General features: G+C 42.9%; 1 protein-coding gene across 1 annotated transcript in view; it reads right to left on the minus strand.

The window, feature by feature from the left end:
- LOC104084416 (cytoplasmic dynein 1 intermediate chain 1) overlaps positions 1-27,752 on the minus strand; it is a gene marked incomplete at its 3' end in the record, with an annotated part of 103,000 nt that overhangs the window by 11,238 nt on the left and 64,010 nt on the right. The window contains exon 6 of the mRNA XM_009588250.1: positions 3,093-3,182. Within this exon, the coding sequence (XP_009586545.1) occupies positions 3,093-3,182 (90 nt within the window). The remainder of the gene's footprint in view (positions 1-3,092; positions 3,183-27,752) is intronic.

The following is a 27,752-nucleotide window of genomic DNA, read 5'->3' on the forward strand; positions in this document are numbered from 1 at the left end:
TTCTGGAGTAGCAGGGTCCAGAGCCTTAAATTCGAAACTGTGCCAGGGCTGTTCCCATGGATGGTGCTTCTCTAGGGGCCGTGCTGAGCACTACCCTGAGCACCCCTGAGCCGGGCTACCAGGGTGGGTCGGCACTCCCGAGCTCGCTGTGGTGTCGGCGGCAGTGAAACCGTGGCGTTACAGGCTATTGCAAACCCCAGCGAGTTCACGGGGCAAAGCTGGCAACCTGTCCTGCTTCTCTGATACTGAAGCCTGAGCTGGCGAGGGCTAAACCACCTCCCCCACCGCAACCTGCTGCGTGGACACCCGAGCCCTGTGCAGAGGGCCAGGGCAAGAGCGGGGCACAGCTGGCCTTTGAAGTTGCAGATCCCAGCCTCCCCCATCACAGCCTTTCAGGCAGGTTTCTGTGGATATATCTACGGCTTCAGATAAATGCAGGTTGAGGCCCACTTTCAAGACCCAGCCCGTCTGGCTGTTCATGTGGTTTCTACTGACACAAAGAGGCGCCTTAGGTGGAGCTCCAGAGCTCTCTGGTGGTGGAAAGCCCCAACCCACTTGATGCCACAGTTTGGGACCAGTGTCTTGTTTACATGGTCAGGAGAGGCTGGGAACAGGCAGAGCCCAGCCCAGTTCACCAGCAGGTATCCCACACTCGGCTCTTCCAAGGACGCTGGGGAGACCATGCACCTGAGACACGGGTGACAACAGGCAGCCCCGTGGAAGAAACACAAGAGGGTCCCAAGGCTTCATATGCTTCAAACGGTCAACAAGCCAGGTCTTCACCTCCCACTCCAGAAACACTTTGCGGGGCTCGAGCTGCTCCTCTGCCCTTAGCACCTCCGTGGCATTGAAGTGCCGCAAGGGGTGGTGTGCCAGGCAGGCTGCCCTATTGCAGGTGCACTGTGTGCCTGCTGAATAATCCCACCAAACCCCGCAGAGCAACTCTGGGGTGTGCAGGGGGAAGACGAGGAAATTAAGCATGCAATAAATGTCTGTAGAATTAAATTTGACTACCTATAAACCACAAAGAAAAAAAAAAATTGCATTTCCTCTTAAAATACCATTATAAAAATAGAGCACTCCTGTCCTGCTGGCTTGGGGAGAAGGAGACTGAACAGACTGGATCCAATCTTTATTTTTCATCCTGACCTATTTTTGAGTTATATTCATGAAAAAATTGTCTGCCTTTCTCTCCCCACACTTCTCTTTCCTATGGTTTTTTTTTCTTACACTCCTATAACTCAAAAAAGGCCATGCTGATTTTTTTTAATCTGTTAAAAAATGTGCTCCCTGAGCTGAAACCAAATTTCAGCCCAGAGCAAATTTTTACGGCTGGGTTATAAATCCCTGAAAAACAGGATTCATAATGGAAGTGCTGACACAGCCTTAACTACCATATAGCAGTGTGAATGGCGCCACTATAATATCTATTAGAGATTCTTTAAAAAGTTTGCAAAATATTGTCTTGCCTTGCAGAGAAAAAGAAGCCAGAGTACTTAATGCCAACATAAACATGCTTTTAACCCATTATGTGCTAATTTGCAGAAAAGCTATTAATTCTGAGTAGGCACACAGAGTGCAGCACCGACAGGAAATGTTCTTCTAAACTCCTGTTTGACTTGTAACATGGTTTTAATCACTTCCATGAAACACAAACGATGGCTTCAAACTCTGAACATTGCTCAGAATATGAGAAGGGTGATTACAACAGAGAGGAAAACAGGATTTGTTGGCGAAAGGGCTAACGCCAACAGGGAGAGAACGACACCAAATGTAGAAATGGGACTCCATTCCCTGTCAATTTGGGGACAACTGCTTCATTTGATTCACAGCATTTAATGCCAATCATCAGCACACCACTATTTTATCCGTCACAACACGTACTGCAGGTCAAGTTCATTTTCTATCAGGCAATGAGCATGTTTTCTTCTTCCTTGAACCCAGTCAAGTGTTAGCACCTCCCAAAGCCGGTTCTGCTAAAACAAGCCGTGCCTTGCTTTTACAGCCTGCAGTTTGGGTGTTTGAGACCAGTGCTAAACTAGCTCCGTTGATCTACCGTTCCTGGAGGATCTGCTAGGCAGAGAAGGGGAACACTGCCCGGAGACTAAAACACAACAAAGAAACAAAAGAAGTTGGCGGTGGCGCTCGGTCAGCAAAGTACATAAAAGGCTAACTTGAAACTAATTTCCTCTCACACTGGAGCTGCTGGTATTTCAGCTCTTTCCCCCCACTCCACACAGGGGTGAGTATTGACTGCTCAAAGCGACACACCAGAATAGCCAATACTCTAGTAAACTCCCAGATGAGGAAAACCAAATTTCATATCCCTCTTCTAATTACGAAAGCTAGAACGGGTCCAAGAGAAGCAAACAAGAGACAGCCAGCATATCTACCATGTCCAGTGCTGACATGCACCACTTCGACATGTGTCTCTTGTCTGCACCAGAAAGAAGTAGTAACCTGAATTTTTGTCTCTTGTAACCCTGGAGAGTGTCTCAATCCAGAGAAATAGATAGAAGGGCTGAACCTGCCCAGCTTCAGCTTTGACCTTAAGTTCCCTGGGGGCAGCTCCTACAAAAAATTTTGATTTTGACTGTCTACATTTTCCAGTGAAATGGTTTTCTGCTGGAAGGTTACTGACCACCACTAGGTTTAAGTTTGCCCCTCTCAAGCAGGCAGACAGTTACGGGCTCTAAGTGCCTCTGAAGACCAACCAACTTTATGGAGCTGCTGGAATGCCTGGCATTCGTGTTTTAAATCTTTCATGTAAGCAGGCTATTTGAGCCAGAGGACAAGTAAGCACCAGTCCTGGAATCCAAGAATCTCTACTTTGTTCCCAAATTATGAGGACATGTTGCTGCTTCTAAAAAGCCGAAGTCTTGTGCCTTTCACAAGCTTCTCATACCTACCAGCTGGGTCGCTGGGATACAATTTTCTGCTTTTATGCCACTCATGTGGTTCTGAATCAATAAAACTGGTGACTGTTTCGATTTCACAGTGTTCTCAATAATGGAAACTACCTATGAGAATAACTACTGGCGGGATTCAGTCCTTTACAGCTGTAACAAAATCCTTTTCATTTTTTAAGGTACCTTCTTTCACTTCCTGCTTCTGGTCTTGATTTTCTGTCTCCAAGTCATCCTGTGCTTTTGGCTCCACCATCTCTTCATCATCTTCATCCTCTAAAAAAAAGGGAAGAAAAAGATTTGTGAGATTCACCTCTTTAAGGGGGAGGGAAATAATGTATCTTCTTTATGATTATAAACTGGTAGTAAACACAGGTAAAGCAAAGTGCACAATAAATGGAAACGTCTACATGTATACTCAAAGTGACACTCTCAGAAATTTGCCCCCAGACTGCAAGATAATCTGCTAACACAGGGCACCTGCCACTTCTGCTCCCTGTGGCAACTTCCCATCTCAGATGTCGGCTGAATATCTCCCTGACCTTGGAGATGACTTCTTGGATGGCATAAGAACAGATGCAAACATGTTTCAGCCTGGCAGCTATTCCACAGTTGGGACACCTGCTATCCAGACACCTCATTTCCAATTCAATTCTCACCAGATTAATTTGTCTTTTGACCTACAGGAAGGGGTTAAATAGAAATCTGACCTCAGGTCAGATGCCACTAGCAAGCAAACAAGCATGGTACAGTTCTGAAAAGTCATCACCATCAACTGGGGGAACACAGCAACCAAAAGTGGCATTTGGAGCTTAAGAACCATTCTTGCATTAATACGAATTTAATGAACACTAAAATTTGACACATGTCTGTTACTACTGCCAGATGTTTTAATGACCCTTCCTGACCTATGCAAATGCCTCTCTCCCCCTCTCTCTCCACACTCACATGTTCTCATTTTATTCAGGAGGGCAAACCATTCATTCCTTGATGTCTGTCTGAAATTATAAGGGTTCTGATTGTGCAGACCAAAGCATAATACAAGCAGAGCTGGAAAGACAGTGATGCATCAAAATGGCTCAAAGCCTACCTAACCCTCATTACTTGTTCCCAGCTACAGCAACGTGATTCATTCTCCAGTGCCCAGGGCCAGCACCCAACCCACTCACACTCATGCAAGGGTAGGGATGCTCAGCCTTCCAAATTCAGTGAACTGCAAAGACTGAAAATAGACCTGGTCCTAAAAGAGTGAGTTACAGTAATTAACAATTAGGCTGAGCAAATCTGTGGGCTATGGAGGATAGCCTGATTCTGGAGCTTGATGCACCATCAAGGCATAGCAAGCACCACTGGTGCCCTGGGTCGGTCCATCGCATGGGAGAACGCGTGTTGTCCCAGCCCCAGGGCATTCAGCCGTCAGCAAAACCACTGCAGTTCCTTCGGGGCTTTCTGCCTGTCACCACATGGTTCCTCGCAACATAATGCTTCTGCAGGCACACTCTCTGCTCTAACACTGCCACGTTAACAGGGCCTGGAAGCGGGCAGGGGGCAACACGTCACACTTCTCCAACTGCTCGGCTACTGGCACCTTCTCCTGCGAAGGCTGGCTGCAATCAGTCCTGGCTTCTTGGGGAGATGTTGGTGCTGACAGGTTGCATTCAGCCAACAGTAACACGCAGCTGTATGTTGTTTTCGATAACGTAATAGGCACCTACTATTCCCACCACGTTGCCTACCCTAGGACTTCTCCCCCCAGAAGCCCACAAGAGCACATGTTGCTAGCTGACATCTTGGCTGGAGAGCATGGCTTCGCCACATACTGTAAGGGAGTATCTCAGCATGGACAGATATGCTTTTCCTTCTTGGGAAAAAGAGGAAATCTTGGCATAAGATCTGCCATTGCTCCCCCTACTGCTAGTGACTGCAGCGAGAAGAGGGAAAGCTTGGCTCCCCAGTTGTCAGGGAGAAGGACTAACCATGTGCTCCCCAGGCTGGGAAGGGAGGAGGAATCCAGCATGGATGTGGAGGCATTTCCAGAATGAAAAGCACTACTAACTAATGCCACCCCTTTATCAGGGATTTTTCAGACCATGAGAGGAAACCACCACTCGGAGTGGGGTAAAGGCAAGGTATTCACGATGCCTCCCTTTGATGCCTCACTGGGCGATTACGTTTCCCTAGGTATCCTATATAGAAGGGCTATAGAGAAGAGCTTTTAGAGAGCAAGCCAGGGCATTTCAGTTCGGCAGGGTAAACACATTGCTCTGTCCACTGGCTGAAAGGTAGATAACATCCGACGCAGTCAGCAGAGAGTCAGTGAGAAAAGCTCACCTGCCGTACACACACAGGAGGGGTAAAAAAAGGTCCTTCTGGCATCAGACTGCGGCACTAGCGGAGAGGGGATGTATGAAAGAGAGAGGCACTCCCAGTTTCAAAAAACAGATGAGAAGTGTGAGAAGAGAGAGGAGTGACCGGCGCAGCAGGGAGTGAATACTCTGCTAACCTCAGGTACATACGCACACACAGATAGGATCACAACGGTGTACAGATATATGCACACAGACACGCTTATGGTAGATACCTAATGAAGCCAACTCCCACAAGAGTTTTGTGAGTCTTGCATTACAAGTTTTCGTTCCCTAGAGCACCAGCTCTTGGAGCCAGCTGTTTACATATGGATTTCAGCTTTCATTTTTAACCTGTTTCCAACCTGTCTGCCTGTGCAGGGAAGTTTCAAAAGGGAATGGTTTGAGAAAACTTGCAGGAAGCAAACCAAAAATAAACCAGTATTTAATTGAAAATCTTGGGATTTTTAAGGCAGCATGCTATGCTTTTTAATGCCTGAGTTGCTAACGGACAGGGACAATGTAGCAAATGTAAAACTTGAGATTTAGTAGAGGGTTTTCAGACTGAAGGAAAGCAAATTTATCCCTGTCCCCTAGAAGTCCTTGATCCCCCAGATCAAGGGGGTGCCAAATTGTTTGCCTGCCTATTGTCTGTTCCTGCTTCTAAAGCAGAGACGGAATGAATGGCTGAGGCACAGCTGGAGCAAGGGGGGTATTGATACTTCTGCACCTGTTAAGGTAGATCTTCCTTACTTCCCTTCCTCTTCTGGGAACAAACAAAACCAAGTTTCCCTAGCTTTCCCTAGATTTAATTGCAGCAGAAAAAATAAGTAAAGGTTATTACAACACATGCCATGCCTTTTTTCCAAGGGCACGCACATCAATAAATTAGTTTTACTGGGAAGGCAGTGCAAGAGTTTTTAGCAGGTTAGACAGAGTTCAGATTGTCCTTATTTATTTACAGAGAAATGTATACACATGCACAGAGAAACTCAGCTAAAAGAACGATATGGTTGTGAGCCAAATGCTAAAATGTTAGCAAATGCCAGAATTTGGATTGCCTGGGCACGATTAGCTCCTTCCTCTCCCCACGTGTAGGCATGATGACATCATTCTGGAATTTCCTCCCTCTGGAGTGCTTGGCCTCATTTTCTGGGTGCTCAACAAGAGACACCTGGGGCCTGAAATGCAGAAGTGCTGAGCGCTGAAGTCAACTGGGCCTGTGCTTTGAGTGGAGAAAGGGCTAGGGAAATGCTATGAACACAAAAGCTCCCACATCTTTCCCTTTCAGCTTCCGCTGAAAGTTGTCATTCCGACATTTTTGTCCTTTTTCTCCCTGTGCTTCAGTGTTTTTGCATGATGGCAATAATATTGTGAAGATAATGTGTGTGGCAGAGAGACGTTCATCAGGATTTGGGGCATATTAAGATGCTGTCATGGGAGCACCAGAGAAGCAAAAGCTTGGAAGGGGATTAATGTTTTCTGTGTTCAGTGTAATGCTTAGACCGTGTGCATTAACATGAGATCTGAGGCCAGAGCACCAAATGGAAGACGATAAAAACCAGAAGGGTTAAAAAACTGACTCCTCATTAACTGGCTGACACAAGAATCTGTTAAGGAAAAAACCCCTACACCTTATCATGTAATTAAAACTGTATCGTCATACATATTCAAAAGGACTAATTAAGGATGCCCAGGAAACCTGCATTCTGGAATATCCAATATTGCTTGGCTTTGCAACCTGAATGTTTATATGCCTTTTTTTTTTTTTTTTTGATATTGTGCACTATTTAATGCCAATGTATGTATACTTACACATGTTCATGGTACATAAATTTGCTATTGTGCCTAAGCATAGTTATGCATTTGTACATTTGACTGTGCACGTACACATACATTACAGAACAATGGAAATGCTTCGGCATTCATTTTCCTGTGTTTTACTTAAATGTGAAAAAGATAACATTTATTGTACATTTACTGGCGAATCTGTGAGTGTCTACATGGTTATTTGCTTCCACATGTGCTCACTCAGATCAGATGTGCCATCGCAGTAATTGTCCAGGGAGATGAAGACACTTTTGTAGCTCCTGAACACAAATAGCCTTTCCCTATTTAAGAGCATATCTGACATGGGGAAGTTTAGAGAAATAACTTTTTAATTGCTTACATCACAGTAGTAGGAGTCTTCTAGTCACATTTGGCAAACACAGAGTTGCTACTAGCACCAGTAGTGTTACACCCTGTTCAGAAGATCTAAATCAGAACCCATATGTCTATTAAAGGAACCACATGAAAAAGAGCTAGTAATGAAGAAGTGTATAGCTGCTGTGTAACACTTCTCCTTTGTAGATCTCAAAGGACTTTGCAAGGAGGCAAAGACGGATAGATCCACTTACTGTAGATCACTCAGTAGACCAGCAGCTGTATGAAGAATAGAGGGTTGGCTTCAGAGTTTCAGCCTAGAGTCCTGCCCACTATGGCCACCCTGCCTTTTACTGTAAATAAACAGTTCCTCAATGGAAATGATCATTAAATGCTTAGGTTAAAGATGTTTGTCTGCTGAAGCTGGTGGAGCCGTATGTGGGATTAATATAGACTGACATAGCTGGACCAAATACCGTTTCTTCTTAACTCAGAGCTTGATGGCTCTCCAGGCTCTAGGAGGTGGCCAATCACTCCTAACAGTGCTTTGTTTAACATGATGAAGTAAAAGCAGAGCAATTGTTCTCAGCTTGTACTTAGGTTTGAACACTCCTGCTTGTGTTCCAGACCACAAGTGGTCTTGTCTGTCTAAAAACTTGCCCGTTTTTTCCAACTATAGAAGCTGCTCTAATAAAAAAGTATGATCTCTCCCTACAAACCTATTTTTTGTTTAATCTGTGTGTAAACCACTAATTTTCAAATGTTGCCCATTAGCTCCAATGAGCCTGCTCTATGCCTGGACTTTGCCATGGCTTCCACAAGGATGGATCACCACTTCGCAATCGCAATAAATGGAGGGGGAAGCCCTGTAAACACATGGCTAAGCCCCTGGCACCTGCAGAAGAAATGCCCAGATGTGCTGAATTGGACAAAATGTTCACAGAGAGCACAGACGATCTCAGAAAGTCAGACCCCACATTTCTACAGAGCTGGGCTATTTATTACCTACTTGGACTTTCCAGGGTTTTAAATCACTGTATTTATTTTTACAGCATGGAAAAACATACCGGGCACATTCAGGACAAACTAGAATACAATAATTACATCTGAGAGGACTGCACGTGACACTGGCTTAGGGTTTTAATTCTTGAGATGAATACTGTTTTGCTTGGGTCAACATTTTCTTGTTGGTTGAGTTTTGGATTGCCAGTTTTAGGCAGTTAGCCCTGGTACTGCTCAAATAGTTTACTAAACAGCTAATTTTTTTTAGGATTTATGTAATTATAGGCCTCTGCTCTGCTAATGTATGTACCACCAGTTAAACAGCAGGCAGCATGTTATGCATTCGTCTTGGGTGGAGGATTTACACCTCCTTAGACCTGCACCTCTGAGACTAGCTAAGAAATTGCAGCTTCTGTGTATTGTTTTAGGTATTGACAGCTATACTGCATTAGACTGACAGCACTGTTTTTAATTCTGGGTAGGTACAAACAATCCCTTTATTAAAGACATACCTTTAAAATAGCAATTTAATTAGCATCACAATTATATATTTTATTGCCTGAGTCACTGATATATGAGAAGCCAGTGAGTTATTATATGGAGTTTTATATCAGCATTGACATTCCTTCAGTGCATGAGAAGGATCAGCCGTGCATATGACGCATTCAATAAAATCAAGTGTCTTCACAAGAAGCAGACTTGATATTTGCAACTATGAAATACCAGAGACTGTTGCATCACTTTTATATTTACAACTGTTCAAATTAGTTTTGCTGTTTCTGTTATGAAAGTATTACAAACTGAGCAAGGACAAATGCATCATGTTTATATTGACATAAGCTTGGACCAAACAGGTTGAATATTGTTGGCATTATCCTGAGAAGGAGTTAAAACACTATCTTTCCTTTTTGAACACGTTCTTTCCATCACTAGCAAAATATGCAACAAGCAAAGAAACACATACTTTTTCAAATAGGAGTGCTTGACATTTCACATTTTTGAAAATCTATGATTTGCAATCTGGCTGAATGACCTATTTTTCATATAATGTAATTTTTTGAAATATGTCCAGTTTTTCACTTTCATCTTTTGACTGCCCTTTGAAGCAAGAAGAGAATTAATTCATCAGTGGATTTTGTTTGCAGAGTGGGATGTGAGACTGGACGTACATTGGGCACATGTTAGTCATCCCAGATGGAAATATTCTTGCATGCGCGCTCTTCTTGGCAATCGGCAGCTGCCTCCTAAAATGTATTTCAGTTAACCAAAGCAGAGAAGACTGCTCACTGCTGAATATTGAAAAAACAGAGGTGGACAGATCTTGGACTAAGCTCTGTACAACAGGCAACAGATTTCAGATGAGAATTTCATGTGAGCCTGAACTTGCAAGCATATTTGCATGCAAGTCATATGCATGCAAGGCATCTCTGCCCCCTACTTGGAAAGATACTTAAATGTGCATTGCAGGAACATTAAAAAGTTCCAAGTCATCCTTCTAGAGTTCCCCATGCCTGGTACGGCGCATTCCCAACACATCATCTTGTCCTTATGAACTAGTACAGAGAAGTCGTGCTTTCTAATGGCCATCAGGTGAAAAGGGAACATTAGGAAAAGAAAGGGTAAAATTGGATGAATGAATGTCTGGAACTATCATATGGCCACAGCACCTAAAGGAACAGAAGCATGTGACATTCTTCCTCCACTCTCCATCTATACCTTTTTTAATCATCTGAAAAAAATCGTCTGTCTGTATCTTCTGTGACGGCAGTTCTGCAAGAGCAAGAATCAATCACAGCTCTGCAAGAACGGACTGGCTAGCATCTTCAAACTCCCTTGATTTTTTGTTATCTTGAAGTGCTGTGTTGCTCTTTTGTAAAAGAGAGGCTTCACATATTGGTAAAATACAGGCTATATGAGTAATATTACTTTTACCAGACTCAAGTATGTTGACTGAATCTTTTTGAATACAATGTTGTGTTAAAATTTAATCATAAAATAATATAGATAATGTTTGGCACTTACATATCACTTTAATCCCGAAGATTGCAGGGCACTTTTCCCTGGAATTAACATATTTCGCCTAACATCTTCCACAGTGAGCAGACTAGTAATAATATACCAGTTTTAAAAGTGCAGGACTAAGAGAAAAAACCCTAAATTTTCTTGTTTCTTGCAATATGAAATACTACTCACGTATTAGTCTGTCATATCCCAAAAGCGTTTTCTGATCCTATCCCTTGTTCTGCAATGCAAATCTCTGCAAAGTTCACCCCCCATCCCATAAGGAGCAGGTGGTATTGCTGGGCATTTCAACTAGATCCCTAGAGTCCTCCTCTCAGGCTTCAGCCATCCTTGTACCAGTGCAATGAAGGAAATACATATTTCACCCTGAAAACAAACACTGTAGCCTGACTGACTGAGAGGAGTCATTTAGTTCAGAAAATTTATTTTGCCTACAGCATAAGCCATGCCACTTAAAAATTTGTCCTGAAATTTACTACACTTCCCTCCTAAAACAAGCACCCTGTAAGTAATTTTTATTCAAGATTTCTTTTTAAAGCTCTCCATAACAATTACCCCATGCAATTACTCCTGGTCGGGGGATTCTCAGGTCTCCTGGTATATGATTTTTCAGAACCTTCTCCTGATCTAGGGTTTCACCACTCAGCTCCAGTCCCTCTGCCTCTTCCTGACTTGTGTTTGCAGTCAGACTTCTTTTTGGTACATTACGAAGACAGATCTTATTTTTCCATTTTGTGACAAATGATAGACTATCACAGCCAAATGGCAAGAAAACGTCACAGAAAAATTTGTTTTATTGTAGCATTTCACTAAGCTCCATATGAAACTATCCAAATCTCTTCACAGCCCTGATTGCAAACCTTCGCACCGGTTCAAGTGTTAGAATCAATGCTTCAGAATATAATAATTTCTTTACCAATTAAAACGGAAAGCTGCCTCTGATTCTTCAGAGAAGCATTTCTCTAACTCAAGAAACTGATTTTCCAGTTACTTGGCCTGAGCACAGTTTTCAGTTGTGGTGAGAGTCTCAGAATTCAAAGTGTCCCTTGTTTTTAGTTTCTGGTCGGTCTAGACCAGACATGGATTTTTCTCTCCTCTTTTGGACTGTTGCAACATCACACTGGTTGAAAGCATTTTTCAGTCCCCAGGGAACTAAACTGCAGAGTACCCCACTGGAGTCATCATCTCCTCTAGCTGATTCCCTTTTCTCCTCTTCCTCCCTCCCCAAAGCTCATGTTCAATTCCATTGTGCTTGAAAATATTCCAGTTGGAAGATGTAATGCAAAAAGAAAAGTACAGAAGTTTCCTTTTCTTGGCCATGGTTGGGCCTTCAAATAAAAATGCCAACATGAAATAATGGTGGAACAGCAGAAGCCTTACAGCAGCATTTACAGACCTCTAGCTCCGAAACCAAATAGCATAAATTTAAAATATCCTGCTACAGCATAACTGCGGTGGTGTTATCCTCGAGGAAGAAAGCGAAGGAGACCCTTCATTTCTGTGGATGAAGAAGGGGTTGCTAAGCCATGCAGGTTTTGACAACCTCTGAAACCTGTAAGGATTCTTCCTGCTGTGCTGCTGGAAGAAACCAAGTCGTGCCAGCAGTGTGAAATGACTCCTGCCCTGGGAAAGGGCACTGAGACACGTGGCAGACTTTGTGGATTGGGCCTGCTCAAGTCATTTTCAAACACTCAGATCATGTAATAGTGTTAAATCACAAAAGCCTAAGTATGTTAATGAAAACCAGTCCCCACAACCTATGGCACTAGCAGCAATTGTAAAACAAAAGCTGCTTTCATATGAAACACACACACGCACATGCACACACGCACACCGATGATGCATCTGGCATTTACACAGTGCCTGATTCGGCGGTCAGTCACAGAAGACCATTGCCACAGCTGGGCAGTAGGTACTTAAAACCTTAAGTACAATGTAGACCAAGTAAAGTCTGTGGGATTTTTTCTGCTGACATATAGGGGCTAGGACTTCACTCGTAGACTCATTTATTCCAAGTGCAAATGACTTTATACTCCACAGGCCACCTCTCCTATTTCCCACCGTGCTTTTGCTTGAGCAAGATTACAAAATCTTGCTATTGTGGAAGAAAGTAATTCTCCACTTCCATACTGTGTCTCCATCCGTGAAGCCACACTAATATGCTTTACCTCAAATTCTCCAGTCCTGACTCTGGGCTTAACTTCTCCTGCAGGCATTAGCATGAGTTCTGGCCTTTCAGACTTCCTCCTTTATTTTTTGGATATGAAATAATATTTCAGTCCTAGGCCCTGAAATTAGCCGTACGGCCCCATAGTTGTTTGCATGACCCTGGTTTAACTTTTAACTCCATCTTTTCCACAAATATCTCTCTCTCTGTTCTATGGCACTTTATGAATAAAAATCAATGCTTAAGATGTAGCATATACTTTTGTAACTGAAATATCTGAAAACATAAATCTCTACACTTACACACAAACCTCGACAGAGAGAAATGGAGACAAGACTGCTGATGTATTACAATTGGAAAGGATAATTGGAAAAAACAACTATATTCATAAACAATTACCACAGCAAATACACAAAGACTCCCTCTCTTTGTTTCTCTGACACACACATGCATACACTTTGCTCAGCGCTTTAAAAATAACCATTAGTCATATGGCAAATGCATTTTACATGAGCAAAGGTTCATTTCAACATTTGTCTTAAAAAAGGCAGGCAAAAAAATTGTTTTATTAAAAAGTAAACTACAGAAGAATAGCTGGGTCAGGGCTCGATGAGTGTGTGCTTATTACTTATATAGGCACTGAACAGACCCCACTTAATTCTGTTTCCCACTGACGCCAGTTCACCTTAGTCACTGGTGTTAGCCCTGATTTGCATCCGTGTATGTGAAAAAGGAATTCCCTCTGACAGTTTTGAACTTGCCATATTTTAATTTCAGTGTTTTTGTCCTACTGCACTGGGAGAGGAGAGGCTTCCGCTCCTAGCGTCTCAGTTTTGGGGGTATCGAGGTGAGCAACACCCAACACCTTTTGGTGATGGGGAAAGCAAGGCGCAAGCACATCAGCTGCTTGCCCAAAGTCGCTCCTGAAATAGCTGCAGATGATGGAATAAAACCCTGGTCTCCTGATTCCTAAGCTGATCCTTCAGCCACTGCTTCCCCCGGGGCATGTGATCACGGCTGCTTTGGAGGCTGCTCAGCCTTCATTATGTCAAACCAGCTGTTAAAAAACTCAGCCGGTTTCCCCCAACTGCTTGTTGCAACCTGTCCGGCCGGCACCCAGCTCCCAGCGCTGCTGTCCCCGCTGCGGGGAGCCCCCCTGCCCGCACGCCCTCCTCCCTGACCCTCGCCTTCCCTCCCTGCCTCCGCAGCCGTGGCACCCCGCTGCCCGCCCCGGCTGCCCCTCGCCTCCGCTCCCACCGTTCCCACCCCGGTTCTGCTCGGGGTCAGACTTCAAAGTCTCCCGCCCCCCCAGGAAGGCCTCTTCCTTCCTCCTGGCCCCTCTCCAGCCTCCCTGGCATCGGTCTTCCTGAAGCAGATATCAAAAATCCCCTACTTGCAGTCAGGGGTTTGTGCACGCCGAGAGCCATACCCACCTGCAGATACCTGTTTGACACAGAAATGCCCTCTGATTTGGATTCTCAGATCAACACTTCAAGGTTTTTCTGAGAACTTGGCTTGTAAAACACTAATTAAAAAAAAACCCAAAAACCAGTCCCTGCCCCCCAAGTTCCCAATCGCTATGGTTAAAACCCAGCTTATCCGCTGCAGCTCAGCGGATCAGGTATGTTTTTCTGTGCTTAAGTTCAACAGACTTCAGTAGCTTCGGATGATCTAAACAGGCAGACTGCATCTGCAGTAGGGGTACATGGGAAGATTAAACTGCACCACAGCCACTCACTGGAATATGCTTCCCTTTTCCCACTTCACAGACCCGTCAGGAAAATTATTTCTATGGCTACTTTATATCTGTCACACTTTGGAAAATGGATGCTTTGAAGTACAGCAGGCTGCTTGTAAATCAAAATCCCCCCTTTTCTCCCAAAACACTGTAAAGACCCTTTCTTCGGCCAGCTTTCGGGAGCTCTTGGCTATAGACAGGGGCGTTAAATCAGGAGAACGGAGTTTAAACTGGGTTATGCTACCTCATAGTCCTTCTTCACTTGAAAAGGCATCTCCGCATAGACTTTTTTTTTAGAGGAAAACAAAAGAAAGACGTTGCTGGCTTCAGCCCCTATGTCCTTTCGGTTGTAACACAGCTCACAGCTGCGAAGTTTACATGTGTTAACTTGGGATGCCACAAGCCAGCCAGCAATGAGGTTGTCATCCTGATCTGAGGAAACACAATGTGCATACATGCCAATGAATTTACCGCAAGCGAAGCGTTTTGCTGAGATAATTCAAAGCACATTATATTTCATCAGTTGACTATTCCATCTACAGCCGATCACAAAAGCCAGCAACACTGGAGCCATATTCCGTGAAAAAGGTGCAGCTCCCTAAAATCTTAGTCTTTTGCAAAATGATGCCACTTTCTTTGTGGAAGGGGGGGAGATTAAAAAAATCAAGACAAAGAGACAGTTCTGGTAACATCAAAATGGCTTGTTTTCACATTTTCTGAATGGATTTTTTGGAGCTTTCCATCAAAAAGTACTTCTCGTATTTTTTACTTTTAGGCTACTTTAAAATATGAGATGAAGCAAATCAAAATGAAAATACTTTGTTTTTTTTAAAACATATATGTGTTAAGTGACTAGGCGGGAAAATAAGGCAAAATTTTACTTAAGGTGGAGTTTCAGTACATTGGAGTCTTCTTTCAACCTGGAACAAAATTATATTTTGAAATTTGAAATTTCACAGCACTACATGAAGAAGGGATTCCTTCTGGGCTTGACTAATGCTGTCACTGCCTAAGGGATGCAGTCTTAGTTGAGTGGGGATTTTAAAATCTGATATTAAAGCAACACAGAAGCACTGGGTTGGGGGTAAGGATGTCTTTCATCATAGAAATGACAAGACCTTTTCTCCTGTGATCTGAGGTTCCCTCTCCTATGACTTCAAGTTAATAATTTCTTCTAGACGGGACAAACTTAAAGTCATACTTCCAGTACTGAGTGCCTGAAGGCAAATTTCACATCCATGTCCTGAGAACAAGATAACAGACACCAGTAACAAATCTACTCGGTGCACATTTGAAACACAGCCCAGTACACCAGACAGTGCCAAAATTAGGAGGCAATATGCAAATGGGCATTTTTCACTTTTGAGGTCTGATCCTGACTTTTTATTTTTGCATGCGGAACTCCAAATGAATGGGACAAATGCATTATGTAGCCAGCAAAGTACTACCAATCTATCTTGACGGCCCTTTCATGGAGAAAGAACTGCCCAAGCAAGTCTGACGAGCTTCTCAGAAACCATTGTCTTAGTCGCCTGTACTGTTATATAGTTGGATAAAAAAGGAAAAATCACCACAACAGAGGTGTTTGCTTTGGGGGTGAGCACTGGGGGTAGTGCTAAATTCAGCAGCCACAGCAGAACAAATAGAAACTGTGAGTTTTCCACCACATTAATGAAACTTCATTCAAAAGGTGGAGTGTAACGTTCTTCAAGATGGATAATTCACATAAGCTGTGTGATTCAAACACTCATGTCTCCACACCGGCTCCACACCACCTCGGGATTTATGTTTTATTTCAGTTTTCATCGGACTGCTCATGAATGACCAACGACAAAAGAGCATGTGTGCATTTTTCTTTTTCACAGGTCCCTGTTAATGAGAACTCTGTTGCATTAAGACAGTCAAGACTGTCTCTGGCAAAACGTGTTGAACCAAGGTGTTTGTGCCTGCATAAAATTAAGCCACAAGTAAAGCACTTATTTCTGACAGCAGATTTATAATAGGAAAATCCCAGCAGGAGTAGCCTTTTTCATAAACTTCACCTTGATTTAGTATCTCAAACAAGTAGCAGGAAAGGCTAACAGCAGAGGTAATCCTATCATCTCTTCTCCGACAGCACCATTCCATCTTTTTGACTTCCTCATGCTGCTAACACGAATTCAAATCATCTGTGTTTAAAGTTAAATGCAGTGATTGACAGATCTTTGTAGTCTCAGTCCATACTGAAGATTATTCTAGATACCTATCAGTTATTACTACAAGCCCTGTCTGATATTCAATACCTACAGGGAAAATTGTTTTTAACGGTGTAACGTCTGATCTATTTTGAAAGCTATTTTAAAATAAGAAACTAACTATAACCAGGTGGCTAAAATCCAGACAGGTTTTTTACGGGTTGATTTTTGAGGGGAGAAGGTGGAAGATAACAGCAGAACTCTGTTATACTGCAGTAACAACCATGATTCAGAGCAGAACACAGACAAAAAAGAAGCATTTTTTTTTTATTCCATGACAACAGTTTCTGTAAAAACACCTATTCCAATAACATAGGATACAGGAAAGTTTAGGGGTTTGCTCCTGGCTCTTAGTACAGACTCATGACAGTATATGCTGCTATGAAGTAATTGCTTGCTTTCACGAATACAAGTCACTTCAAAGCTCAGTTGCTACGTTAGAAAACTGGGATGCTGGAAGAGACCTCTGGGTGTGCTACATCTCTTACTGTGGACACAAATGCAGAATGAAATAGTGAACACAGATGGTCAGACCATCCACTGTGCTCAAGGGCCGGTAGTGCAGAAAGGCAGAAGGATGTGCTCTTTAATTAATACCCCCTGAGCTCAGCTCTGCCAACCCCACTGCTGTGATGCAGCTATAGCCTTGTTACTCCCAATTACAGCATTACAGAATAGGCTGGCTTTAGGCACAAGAAGATCAGCCAGTTGGGTAGGAAAGCTGGCCACTCCAGTCAATGGTCCTGCACTCACAGGGAGTCAAGTGGAAGCACTGCCCTCCCACGTGGGCAGCCCAGCAAAGGTGGAAGATGGAGGAGTGATGGTCGGGCAATACCAGCTTCGGTTTCCTGAGCTGATCACTCCACTCCGAGGCAGACTCTTCCCTGAGCCTGTCCCATCCTTCCCCACCACTCGGTTTTGCCGCTGAAAGATTTTGAATCAGTTCTGGCTGAGGGCCTCATGTTCTCATGCCTTCCCCTACAGCACTGAAATGTAATAGCAGGGAAAGAAGTACAAGAGAAGCAGCTTGGCACAAACAGCGGGCAGGACATTGCCCTCAAACTCCACCACTTTTCAGAGCTCCTACTAAAATGACTGAGGTCACACCCAGATCTTTGTGAAACTTGATTAACCTTGTACTCACAGTTAATGAATCTGAAACTGTTAGACAAGGGCTTAACAGTGCTGCTCAGTTCAAGAAAGTCTTTCCTGGTTTTGTGATTGGGATATGAGGAACGAGCACAGCTAGTGTGTTTTGGCTGTAAATCACGGTAGGAAAAGAATAAACAAAACTGGGGAATGGAGCTTGTGTGTCTTGGGTTAGATGGGATGCTTTGGGCTGCTGAATTCCTAGTGGCTTTTTCAAGATTTCACTTATCCCTGGTTGTTACTCTGCTTAGCAATGAAAAAAAGAAGTACAAAAGAGACGAAAATACAGACTTTATAAAGCCAAACTCAGCCCCCTAAAATCAAAGGCAGTAAAGGCATCAGTAAATGCATCAGTAGTTTGGCCAAATCGGAAAGTCACGAAGATGGGCAAATTCCACCAGCAGAATGACAGCTAAAAATAACCTCACATGGAAATGTGCACGGAAGTTCATTTTTCACGCACTGGGCAAATAAAATCCGATCAGTTTTTGCATTCTCAGTATTATCCCATTACATTAGATGGGAGCCTGAAAGAAGACAACGATTTAAACAAAAAGATCCTCCCCTGTTTGTCAAGTTGTCATTTTTCCATCTGCAAATAATGAAACATAAACTACTCTGAAAGGGAGAGAGATGGAAGGGAATGTGTTCCATGGATCTGTGGAGAACCACATAGAAACATATACAGAAAAAGAAGCTGCAGCACGGAGCACTTCCTGACCTCCTCTTGGCTACAAGTCTAAAAGAAGTCTCCAAGGCAAGAAGCATGAAAGAGCTTAAACAAGAAACCCTTCAGAAGTACAGCTCTTTGCTGCATGAATACCACAACACAGGGAAAATCTGCTGTGTAGGAGTACAGTCCTCCCACTTGAAAAGAGCTGGTAATGCCATCATGTCACGGAAAGATTTTCTTCATGGCTTTTGTGCATTGAAGGCATTAGCAAAGCGGGAAAAGTGCGAGCTGACAATTGTGCGAAAAGAAGGGTTTCTTAATTACATTGTAAAGCATGTCTCATTTAAACATGCAGCAGAATTAATGTTAAAAATACATGTCTTCCCATATAAACGGATGCACAATCAGTGCAGGTTAATCTAGCAGATAGTGTGCTCCAGAGCTTTTTACAAAGATTAAGGAGATCAGCTTCATCAACAGCACATAAATATTACTACCACCCCGGCTTTCTCCTGTAGCATTTGCTGCAGCAGTACTCACAGACCCCCCGTGCTACCTTCTCTCTGGACCCTGATACAAGTCAGTCCATGCCTCAGCGTTTGGCCTAATGCTTTGTCTGTCCTTTCTGTTCATCATTTCCCACTTCACAAATCCTCAGTTCAGGCTGTGTTGACCCTTTCCTATGTAGCCATATCTGGATGTCTGCTCATGTTCCTGGCTTCATGTGGCTTCAACCAGTTCCATCCATCCTGCTTGTGGAGGTGAGATTTGAGCTCAGAGCAGTGTCTTGCTGTGTTCCCACCCAACTGAGTTTCTCCACGTGGAGATCACAGCTGGCTCACAGTTGTGCCAGACTGCAAGTCAACAGTCAGGCAACACGGAGCATCAAGGCATTCAGCCTTGAGCAGAGGCTCAAACTGTGAACCCTCATGACAACAGAAAGACATAGCCCAAGTGTCAGAGACAAGAACTGAAACCAGGGCTCTGTATTTTGATCTGATGCCTTACACAAAAGGCTGTGTAAGTGACCGAATCGAGGTCTTTAGCACCAGGAATGTGAGTAAGATCTGCTGGATTTGAACCAGTATTACTGCCTGAAGACTACACCAGGACGATGGCAGCTTTGCTGTTAATGCCAGACTTCCTGGGTATGCTGAATATGAACATGCTTATTCATACTATTTCCTTTTGTTACATGTTGGTGAATAGCAGTCTTCATCTCTATGCATGTCATTTTTCTCATTTCAGCTGGTATATCAGTCACCCTGCTGAGCCTGCCTAACACTGTAAGGACCAAAGAATATTCTACACAAATCAGTGACACAGACCACTTACAGAGTACAAAATCCTTACATGAAATAAATACCAGAGATACACTTCCCTCCCTGTCCTGCTCATGGAATTCAGAATCAAAGGCCAGACTTGCTTTCTTTCCCTCCCCTTGGAAAACTCTAAATAGCATTATTCTCCTTCTGCCCACTGATCATTCGAACGGCATTTTCTTCCACTAGCACACTTTTTAATTCAGGAAACATTTTGTTCTCTTCCTTCATTTGCCTTGGAAGTCCACTGTAACATATATAAAGCATGGGCTCTGGCTCTTGTGATATGTTTGTACAATGTCTAATGTGCATGTGGAAGCACACACACGCACGTTCAAACAGACGGTGCTAACATGCACTGGTGCAGCTCGGCCCTTCACCTTCCTTTGGGCTGTGCTTTAACAGAACAGGCATCGGGGCCCTGAAGCGTAGCAGTAACAAGCTGTTCCAAACGTGCTTTGTGTTTTGTTTCCAGAGGAGGTGTGGTGGGGGCACAAGGGATACTTAATCATAAAAATGCTGAATATTTAAGTCCTTTCCCCCTTCCACCACCCCATTTAAATCAGCAATGCAGTTGGAATGAAATACAACTCGGCTTTCAAACATTTTCGTATTTAATTCAATTTACTTCTAGATTGATAGCTAAACTCAAAACAGATTTTACCCCTTTTCTCCTGGATGGGGAAATAGAGATGACCAAGTTCCCTTTGAACTCGGTTCAGAATGTTTCTGTTTGTTCCTATTAACTAAAAACAAACAAACAAAAGAAAGCCATTATTAAAGTGGTCCGTAATCTGTTTCCAGTAGAGGATTGCAAAGAAATGGGGTGAAGAGCTGAGTCTCTCTCCAAGCCTAAGGGACAGGTGTTTCCAGTAGCTGACACATGGGTTGGTTGTCTCAGAAAAAGGACAAGATCTTGAATTAGCCTTTTATTTTTAGAAGCAAGCTTTCTCTACGTGAGTTAAGGTGTATCTATGAAGTGCTTTGGGTGGTAGGAACTGTGATTTTTGGGAGAGGTGGCTCCAAGAGCCACCCACATGTGTGAGGAGAAGAAGCCGTGGGCGTAGATCACAAGAGATCAGACTGAGGTGAAACTACCCATCCACCATGTATATTGTACTAGTTGACTTCTGAGAGGAATGACACCAAAGTAATATTCAATCACCTATTTTGGGAAAGACATGAGTAAAGGGGAATGGAAATTGATAACAAAAACACAATTTCCATTGATGTAAATGATAAAATTCACCAGCTAGACAATTCTAACACTCTAAACAGGGAACAGTGAGACATTTTTGGAGTGATCCTTCAGCAGAACAGAAGAATTGAAAGGTTGTGGACACAGGGCACGCGGTTCACTGGAGGAAAAGCACTACCTCAGCCCAGCCCTGACCGAACCCATGCTGAACAGCTCTGTTCTTAAGCAAAGATGTTTGATCTCCACAGATGTCAATCTTGCCTCTTTCATAAACATTCATTGCATCTAATACTCTTTTTGATATTTTTAAGTCTGGTTTTGGTGACTATCCCAGAGTTCAGACGTTTCTCCAAAGTTTAGAGGACTTCATTCCAATGTCTATTTTTTTCTGAAAGTAGACTGGAAATTTCACAAGAAAATCTTTTCGCTCTCAAATCTCCACATCATTCAGGTTTCATCCAGGTCAGAGACAGTATTTTGCAGCTTGCTGACATTTTTGCTTCACGAGTTCGCTCAAGCCCAAAAGGTAATTGAGGAAAATGATGAGGACATGACCTCCAGAGGTCCCTTCCAGCCTCGACCATTCTGTGATTCTGTGAAAACTGACTAAAAATGAAGTTAAACGGGTCTTCAAAAATACGCGTTGTTTGAATTTTGGACAGAAGATGAACCTGTGGGATTTTTTATTTGAACATTCCTATTGCCTGCACTTACTAATAAAATGCTAAATGCATTTCTGAACAAACAACTACCCTCACAGTGTAGCTGAGGTCTCTATCTCGTCCTTTTTGATAGCCTGAGACCAACGTCCTCTCACTGGAGTTGCAGTTATCTGTATCTAGTAGGACGAGAGTGGAAAGGGCTGTTCTTTTACTTCTGTAATTCTTCCAGAGCCTACAATAATGAAACACATCTAGAACCTCCTTCTACATTTCGTTTCCATTCAGAGGCCTATTTTACACACCACAAGCATGGCTCTATTTCACACCTCTCTCATAATTTCAGTGAGTGCAAGTTCAGGCACAAAGCCAACCCTGCTTCTGAAGGACTCAGCCCTGCAAAGTCTGTTCATGCTCAGGTCTCCTCTGATGTTTAAAAGGGCCCAGCCTCCCTTTAGAAGTACTTTACAATTCAAAAGTGAGGGTGAACTGTTTTCTGTTCGGAAAACTTTGCTCTGGCCTTGCTAGCAGATCCAGACTTTCCATGTGCACAGGAATGCAATAAACACACGGGGAGAAAAAGATCTGCGAGGAAAATAATTTAGAAATCAAAGGGTCATAATACACCACCTAAAGTATTTTGTGGATTAAATTACTGAATAATAATGAAAGATGAGAGATTAATGGCAACCTGGTCCAAAGCCCTCTATTTATACCCAGGCCAAATAAAATGGTAGGCAGGTGCACTGTATCCCTGACTCTATAGAGCACTTCTGTCTGCCCCTCACTTTTCAATCCCATTAAAGTTATTATACATGCTTTTGTAAAAGACAAAAACATATTTCCCAGAGTTAACGATAAATATATTTTATCTTTAGTATTTACCTCCATCAATTACAATTTTTTGGCAGTACTATGAAACAATGCAGGGCAAAAAAATCTCGATCCATTCTAAGCAGAGTTCCCTCCAAAATTACTTTCATCTTTGTTTAGAGGAAATCCAGACAGACTATTAAAATATCTTCTTTTTTTTCTTCCTGGCACTAACAATCATCTGAGATTTTTTTACTCTTTTAAGAATTTCAGGAATTTTTATTTTGTTCTCTGTTTTGCCACTGCAGTGCCATCACAAAATTGCCAGAACAGAAAACTCTAATACAACAGCAAATAAGTTCTAGAGAAAATAAAACATTTATTTCCTCCCTCAGAATAGTTTTTTTAAAGTTCATCCATAAATAAGGCCATGTTAATGCCTTCTATAGCTCCTGTTCCAAAAGCTCTTCTACTCTTCCACAACTTTTTGCTGCGCATTTGTACTTTGTTATGCTACTTGTTCTGTAACAAATAGAAAAGCCTGAACAAACCAATTTTCTGGCAACAAGTTTGCTCATTTATGAAGTCTTTTAAAAACAGGGGAAAAAAAGTTCCTCTGTTAGTAATTTATGGCATCAGATACTTATTTTATTTCCCCTAAGTTAAGGTTCTTTGTGATAAAGAAACACACCAAACAGCATCAACAAAGATCAGAAGGCTGAACATAATGGACTTTCTAAGCTATATCTTAAACAACAGAGCATTTACTGCAGTGTTCAAGTTATAAGGAAGAGTAACAACTGGGGAAATGAATGATACAAATGATCTTGAGGAACTTTCACTTCTATGGATCAAATTCTCTCTGACGGCAAGAAGGAATTGCTAACTGAAAGCTGTTCACTAGAATACACAAAGTAAGAAGGTGACCTTAGTCTAATTCCTAATAGACAAATACCAAAAGCATACACCAACTACAAGCTATCTATTGAAGCATGACGAGACCAGGATAGGCACAAAGAGTAGCAGAGGTGTAACTAAAAATGGGGTTGTCAAAGAATTTTGCTGAAATGAAGCTTGTGGTACAAAAAGGGCATCACGTTCCGGCAATTGCAGGATACCTGCGATTTCAAACTCTGCATGCAACATATTTTAGCGATTCACTTTGCGAGGGATATACAGGAAATGCAGCAGACATGACTGCAAAGTGAAGCTCTATAGAGACGAACACGGTTTAAACCACTAAAAAGTGTGGGAGGAAAGGAAAGAATGGGAGCTCAGCTCTATAGGCCTTTTTTAGGCCAAACCCTAGAAAATCAACCGGAAAGGCTGAGTGCTCAGCACTTTGGGTAACCAGGCTATTTGCTTAAGTGCTTGTATACAGATTTATGAGCCAAAGTTCCAGCTCTTTATAAATCCTTAAGCACAAAGGCAGAGGGCAAATATTTCAGAAGCGCTCAATTCTTAATTACATTAAAAAAGATTAGGTGCAAATCTATGTTGTAGAGAAGCTTTGCAGAAGACCTCAATACCAGACAACTCCCAGTATGGCCACCTTGAGGCTTGTAGAGAATCAATTGCAAAGTCCGCTTATCTTAGACCTAAGTAAGGCCTAAATGTATTTACAGACATGACCCTAGGACTCTATCCATAAATACACTAAAGCAGTTAATTTCTGTGCCTACTACTATTAGATGCACTGTGTAAGAATTGCCCCATGTCTGAGGCCTCAGCTCTGCCCCTTCATCTCCAGTGAATTTCACTAACACAAAGTGTTTTTACTATTCTTGTTTCATTGCAAAACTGCCATCGCTATGTGAGGGCAGGAAGGGCTGCAGAAGACCTGGTTGCATCAGAGGTGCCCTGGATGGGTTGCTGCTCCCCAGACCTGCTGCTTGTCCACCAGACCACCCTTTCTGTGTGAATCCTTGGTCTTCAGCACACCCCCAAATCAGGGCCAAGTTCAAAATGTGTGGCGTTGCTCGCATGGCACGTCTGAGAGGAGACCGTATCACCATTTTCCTAAGGACCACTGCTGTCTAAACAAGTATGTCGCTGAAAGAAATCTTGAGGAGAGGGGTGGAGAAAGGAACTGAGGGCAAGAAAAAAGATGAGGGGAATTGACTAAAACCAACCTAAGGAATATTTTTCTTATTCCAGCATGAAATGTTGACAGAATTAAATGTGGGATTAAAAAAAACAACCTTCTAACGCACAGTTTCATGTTACCTCCGCAAGAGTTTTGATTCCACTTATGAGACTTCCCGAATGAAAACGCTGGCTGTGTGCCTGCCTCAAAAATACATTTTTTCCTCAGCAGAGTGGATTTGCCAGTTGTCAATGCCATTTCTTTGCTAGCCAGCAAAATACGTTCGTACTCACAGCAGGCAATTACCATTCTTTTCTCTACTGGTAAGGGGCATGACTTCACTCCTAGGCCCAAGATCCCTGGATCCTTTCCTCATTGCATAGTCTAGCTAGCCAGCGTAATTAACCCTTAGAGCAAATGGAACAATTATTTCCTTTCTTTTTAAAGTGAGTTTAAATGGTTTCATCTGAGAATGGTTTTGTAAACAGGCGAATCTGTTTTACACATTTGCAGCCTGTTCCAAGGGGCATCGGTTGCTGGGAACGCCACCGGAGCTAAGCCGCCTCGCACCACGGCTTGAAAACCGTGGTTACAGTCAGCTCTCCGAAAACAAAAACACCAGGGATCGGATCCAAAACTTCTTGAAGTTAATGGGAGCCTTTTAATTAGTTTCAGTGTCTTTGGGGAAGGCCCTTAGGGCAAATATTCCTTTTTGAAACTTGTTCTCCAACTCGTGGGGCCGGGAGGTGGTATTTTTCATGCATACACAACAGTGCTGCAAATGCTCCCAAGTGCTCTTATTACAAGCCCCAAACTATACTGGGAAAAAAAGAAAAAAAAAAAACCTAACAGGTCTCTGGAATACGAATCTGATCTGCTTTGTCTGATATGAGCAAGAATATTCCGGCGAACACCGAATGCGATAGCGCTCACAGATCTGGGCACCTCCCTCAGAGTGAGAAGACAGGGCAAATTACTGTTAGGGTCCTGATCTGTATAAGTAAAGCATAACACACTGACCGCTGAAAGGTGCCACAGTAAAAACAAAAGAAAAAAGTCAGGTCCTTATATAAAAGCAGTTGTGAATTCAGCTGTATAAACCAGCTGCTTCAAAATGCTGGGCACGAAGATTTGCTATGATCAGTTAGATCTTCCATAGCACAGCTGGGAAGTTTGGGGCTGAACTACTAGACGTACATGTTCATTTCTAGAGTACAGGGATTACATCTTTCCTTGTCAGACAGAAGCACAATCTCTTATTTCTGCCACTGCACAGCACTCCTGCCAAAGCCAGCATTGTGCTAGAGACAGAAAGACAGACCTTGGTCACACTGATATTCATGTAACACAGCTCCTTGCTCAAAGGAGCAAAGTTAACAGCTTTACCCCATGTTTACACCACAAAAAATGGGATCAGAATCCGCACCACAGTACGTGGGGTGCAACTTTCCAGCCCAAATATGGTCCTGAACTGGAGTTATGTAGAACAACCTGTCTGTACCAGAAAATGCAGACAGCTTCTTAAGGGTTACATTTCCTTTTTACATACTTCTACATCAAAACCATATTGCAGCATAGCCTGGGATTCAAACACATCCTACAAAAACAGGCAGCATAATTCTGATATTGAACTCCAGCCCAGTTTTAATTGACTGCCAGCTCTCAGCCACTTCCTAAAGCTCCAGATAGCCAATACCAATGTTGTAATTTCTAAATGTGTGCTTCTCTCAGCTGGAGACCAAATCTAAGGCTTTGGCTTGCCTTTTGAAATATAAACATGATATCTTAACTCCCACAACAGACCCCCACCTTACACACCTTTCTGAAGGGGGCAAAAAAAATTAAGGAGGGTGGCAGGCAGGCAGTTGCTTATTAAGAGGGTATCCCTGAAGTAGAAACAACCTAATGTTTTCATCATTCATTGACAAATAATTTGCAGTGCTGCTGGTGAAATCCCTTAGAAACCTCTTCAGGCACTGGCAACAGGGCAGACTGGTAAGTATTTTTAATTAATGCCACTGTAATCATGTGTTCCATATACTTACGATGGTATTTTCATGCCAATAGTTAATAGCAAAATAGCTTTCTGTGCATGCTACAGTTCCCAAAAGCATGAGTCCACAAAACTCAGAGGCAGCAGTCTTGGGCAACAGAAATGTTTAATCACAGGAATTTAGGTGAATGCTACACACTGCACATGGCTATGGCCAGGACTGGCTGACAGTGCACAGACGTTTTGTGCTAGCTCGGTGTCTAAGAGCAGCCTCACTAACATTTCTAGGCTTACTGTGCCAGACAGTGTGGTGGAGCAAGTCAGCTGATGAAGTAAACTGGGGGCTCATGAGTCCCTCCCTTCTTCAAATGGTTACTCCCTGTTTTGAATGTCCATATTTTCCCAGTTCTGCTGTACTAACTATTGCCTCCAAACACCTTTTGAGAAAACACTTTCTCTGCAGAATCCTCTCAGAGGAACTGTCAATGACATCCTGTCCCTTCCTTTCAAGTCAGAATAAATTTTTAGGCAGATACTAGGGATTAAAGCTGCTATGCTGAGGTCTGGAGGGCCCTCAGCTCGATAGCAGTAGCCCACAACAAGAAGCAACACTAGTTTTGTTTATTTATAGCATTGGTTGAAAGGTTTCAAAAGTGCAGTGAAAAACATAATGTCACTTCCTGAAGCAGGCATAAAGACGTATGAAAACATGTTCTCCAGCCAGCCAGAGAACGCGGTTTTGGTAGCAGCAAGGAGGCCGCCTCTGTCACTCTGAGAAATGCACTTAAACAAAAGCTGAGTTCCAGTCCTGGCTCCTAGTGTAAGGGGAGGGGTGATTTAGTAATTATTTCTCTTGTTCATTATAGCATCTCATGCCTGCAAAGCTTGCAGAGTATTGGCACTATCCCAAAATATCTCCAGCGCTGATACAACATCACAAAGCACGAGAGTGCAATGATGCATCACCACCTCACACACAGCAACATGACATGAACATCACTAAAGAACAAGACAGTGACTTTATCACTGAGTAATTTAATTGATGACTTGAGCTCTAAATAGCCACTTACCTTCACCTCCTCAGCTGCATCCCTCCTTCTAAAGATGTCATCCACACTAAACTAGCACTTACTGTTGTGATACTGATTGATGCTTCATGGCAGCAAGAAACAGCAAAGAGCCGTAGTGAAAGTTCATTAACTTTAAGCTAATGCATTTCATGAGAAACAACAAACTGAATCACTAGAGGAGGGAGAACAGCTTTGATTAACAGGAGATGATCTGTAAAACATCAGGAATG

Source organism: Fulmarus glacialis, unplaced genomic scaffold, assembly GCF_000690835.1.
Source record: "Fulmarus glacialis isolate BGI_N327 unplaced genomic scaffold, ASM69083v1 scaffold8282, whole genome shotgun sequence".
Lineage (NCBI taxonomy): Eukaryota > Metazoa > Chordata > Aves > Procellariiformes > Procellariidae > Fulmarus > Fulmarus glacialis.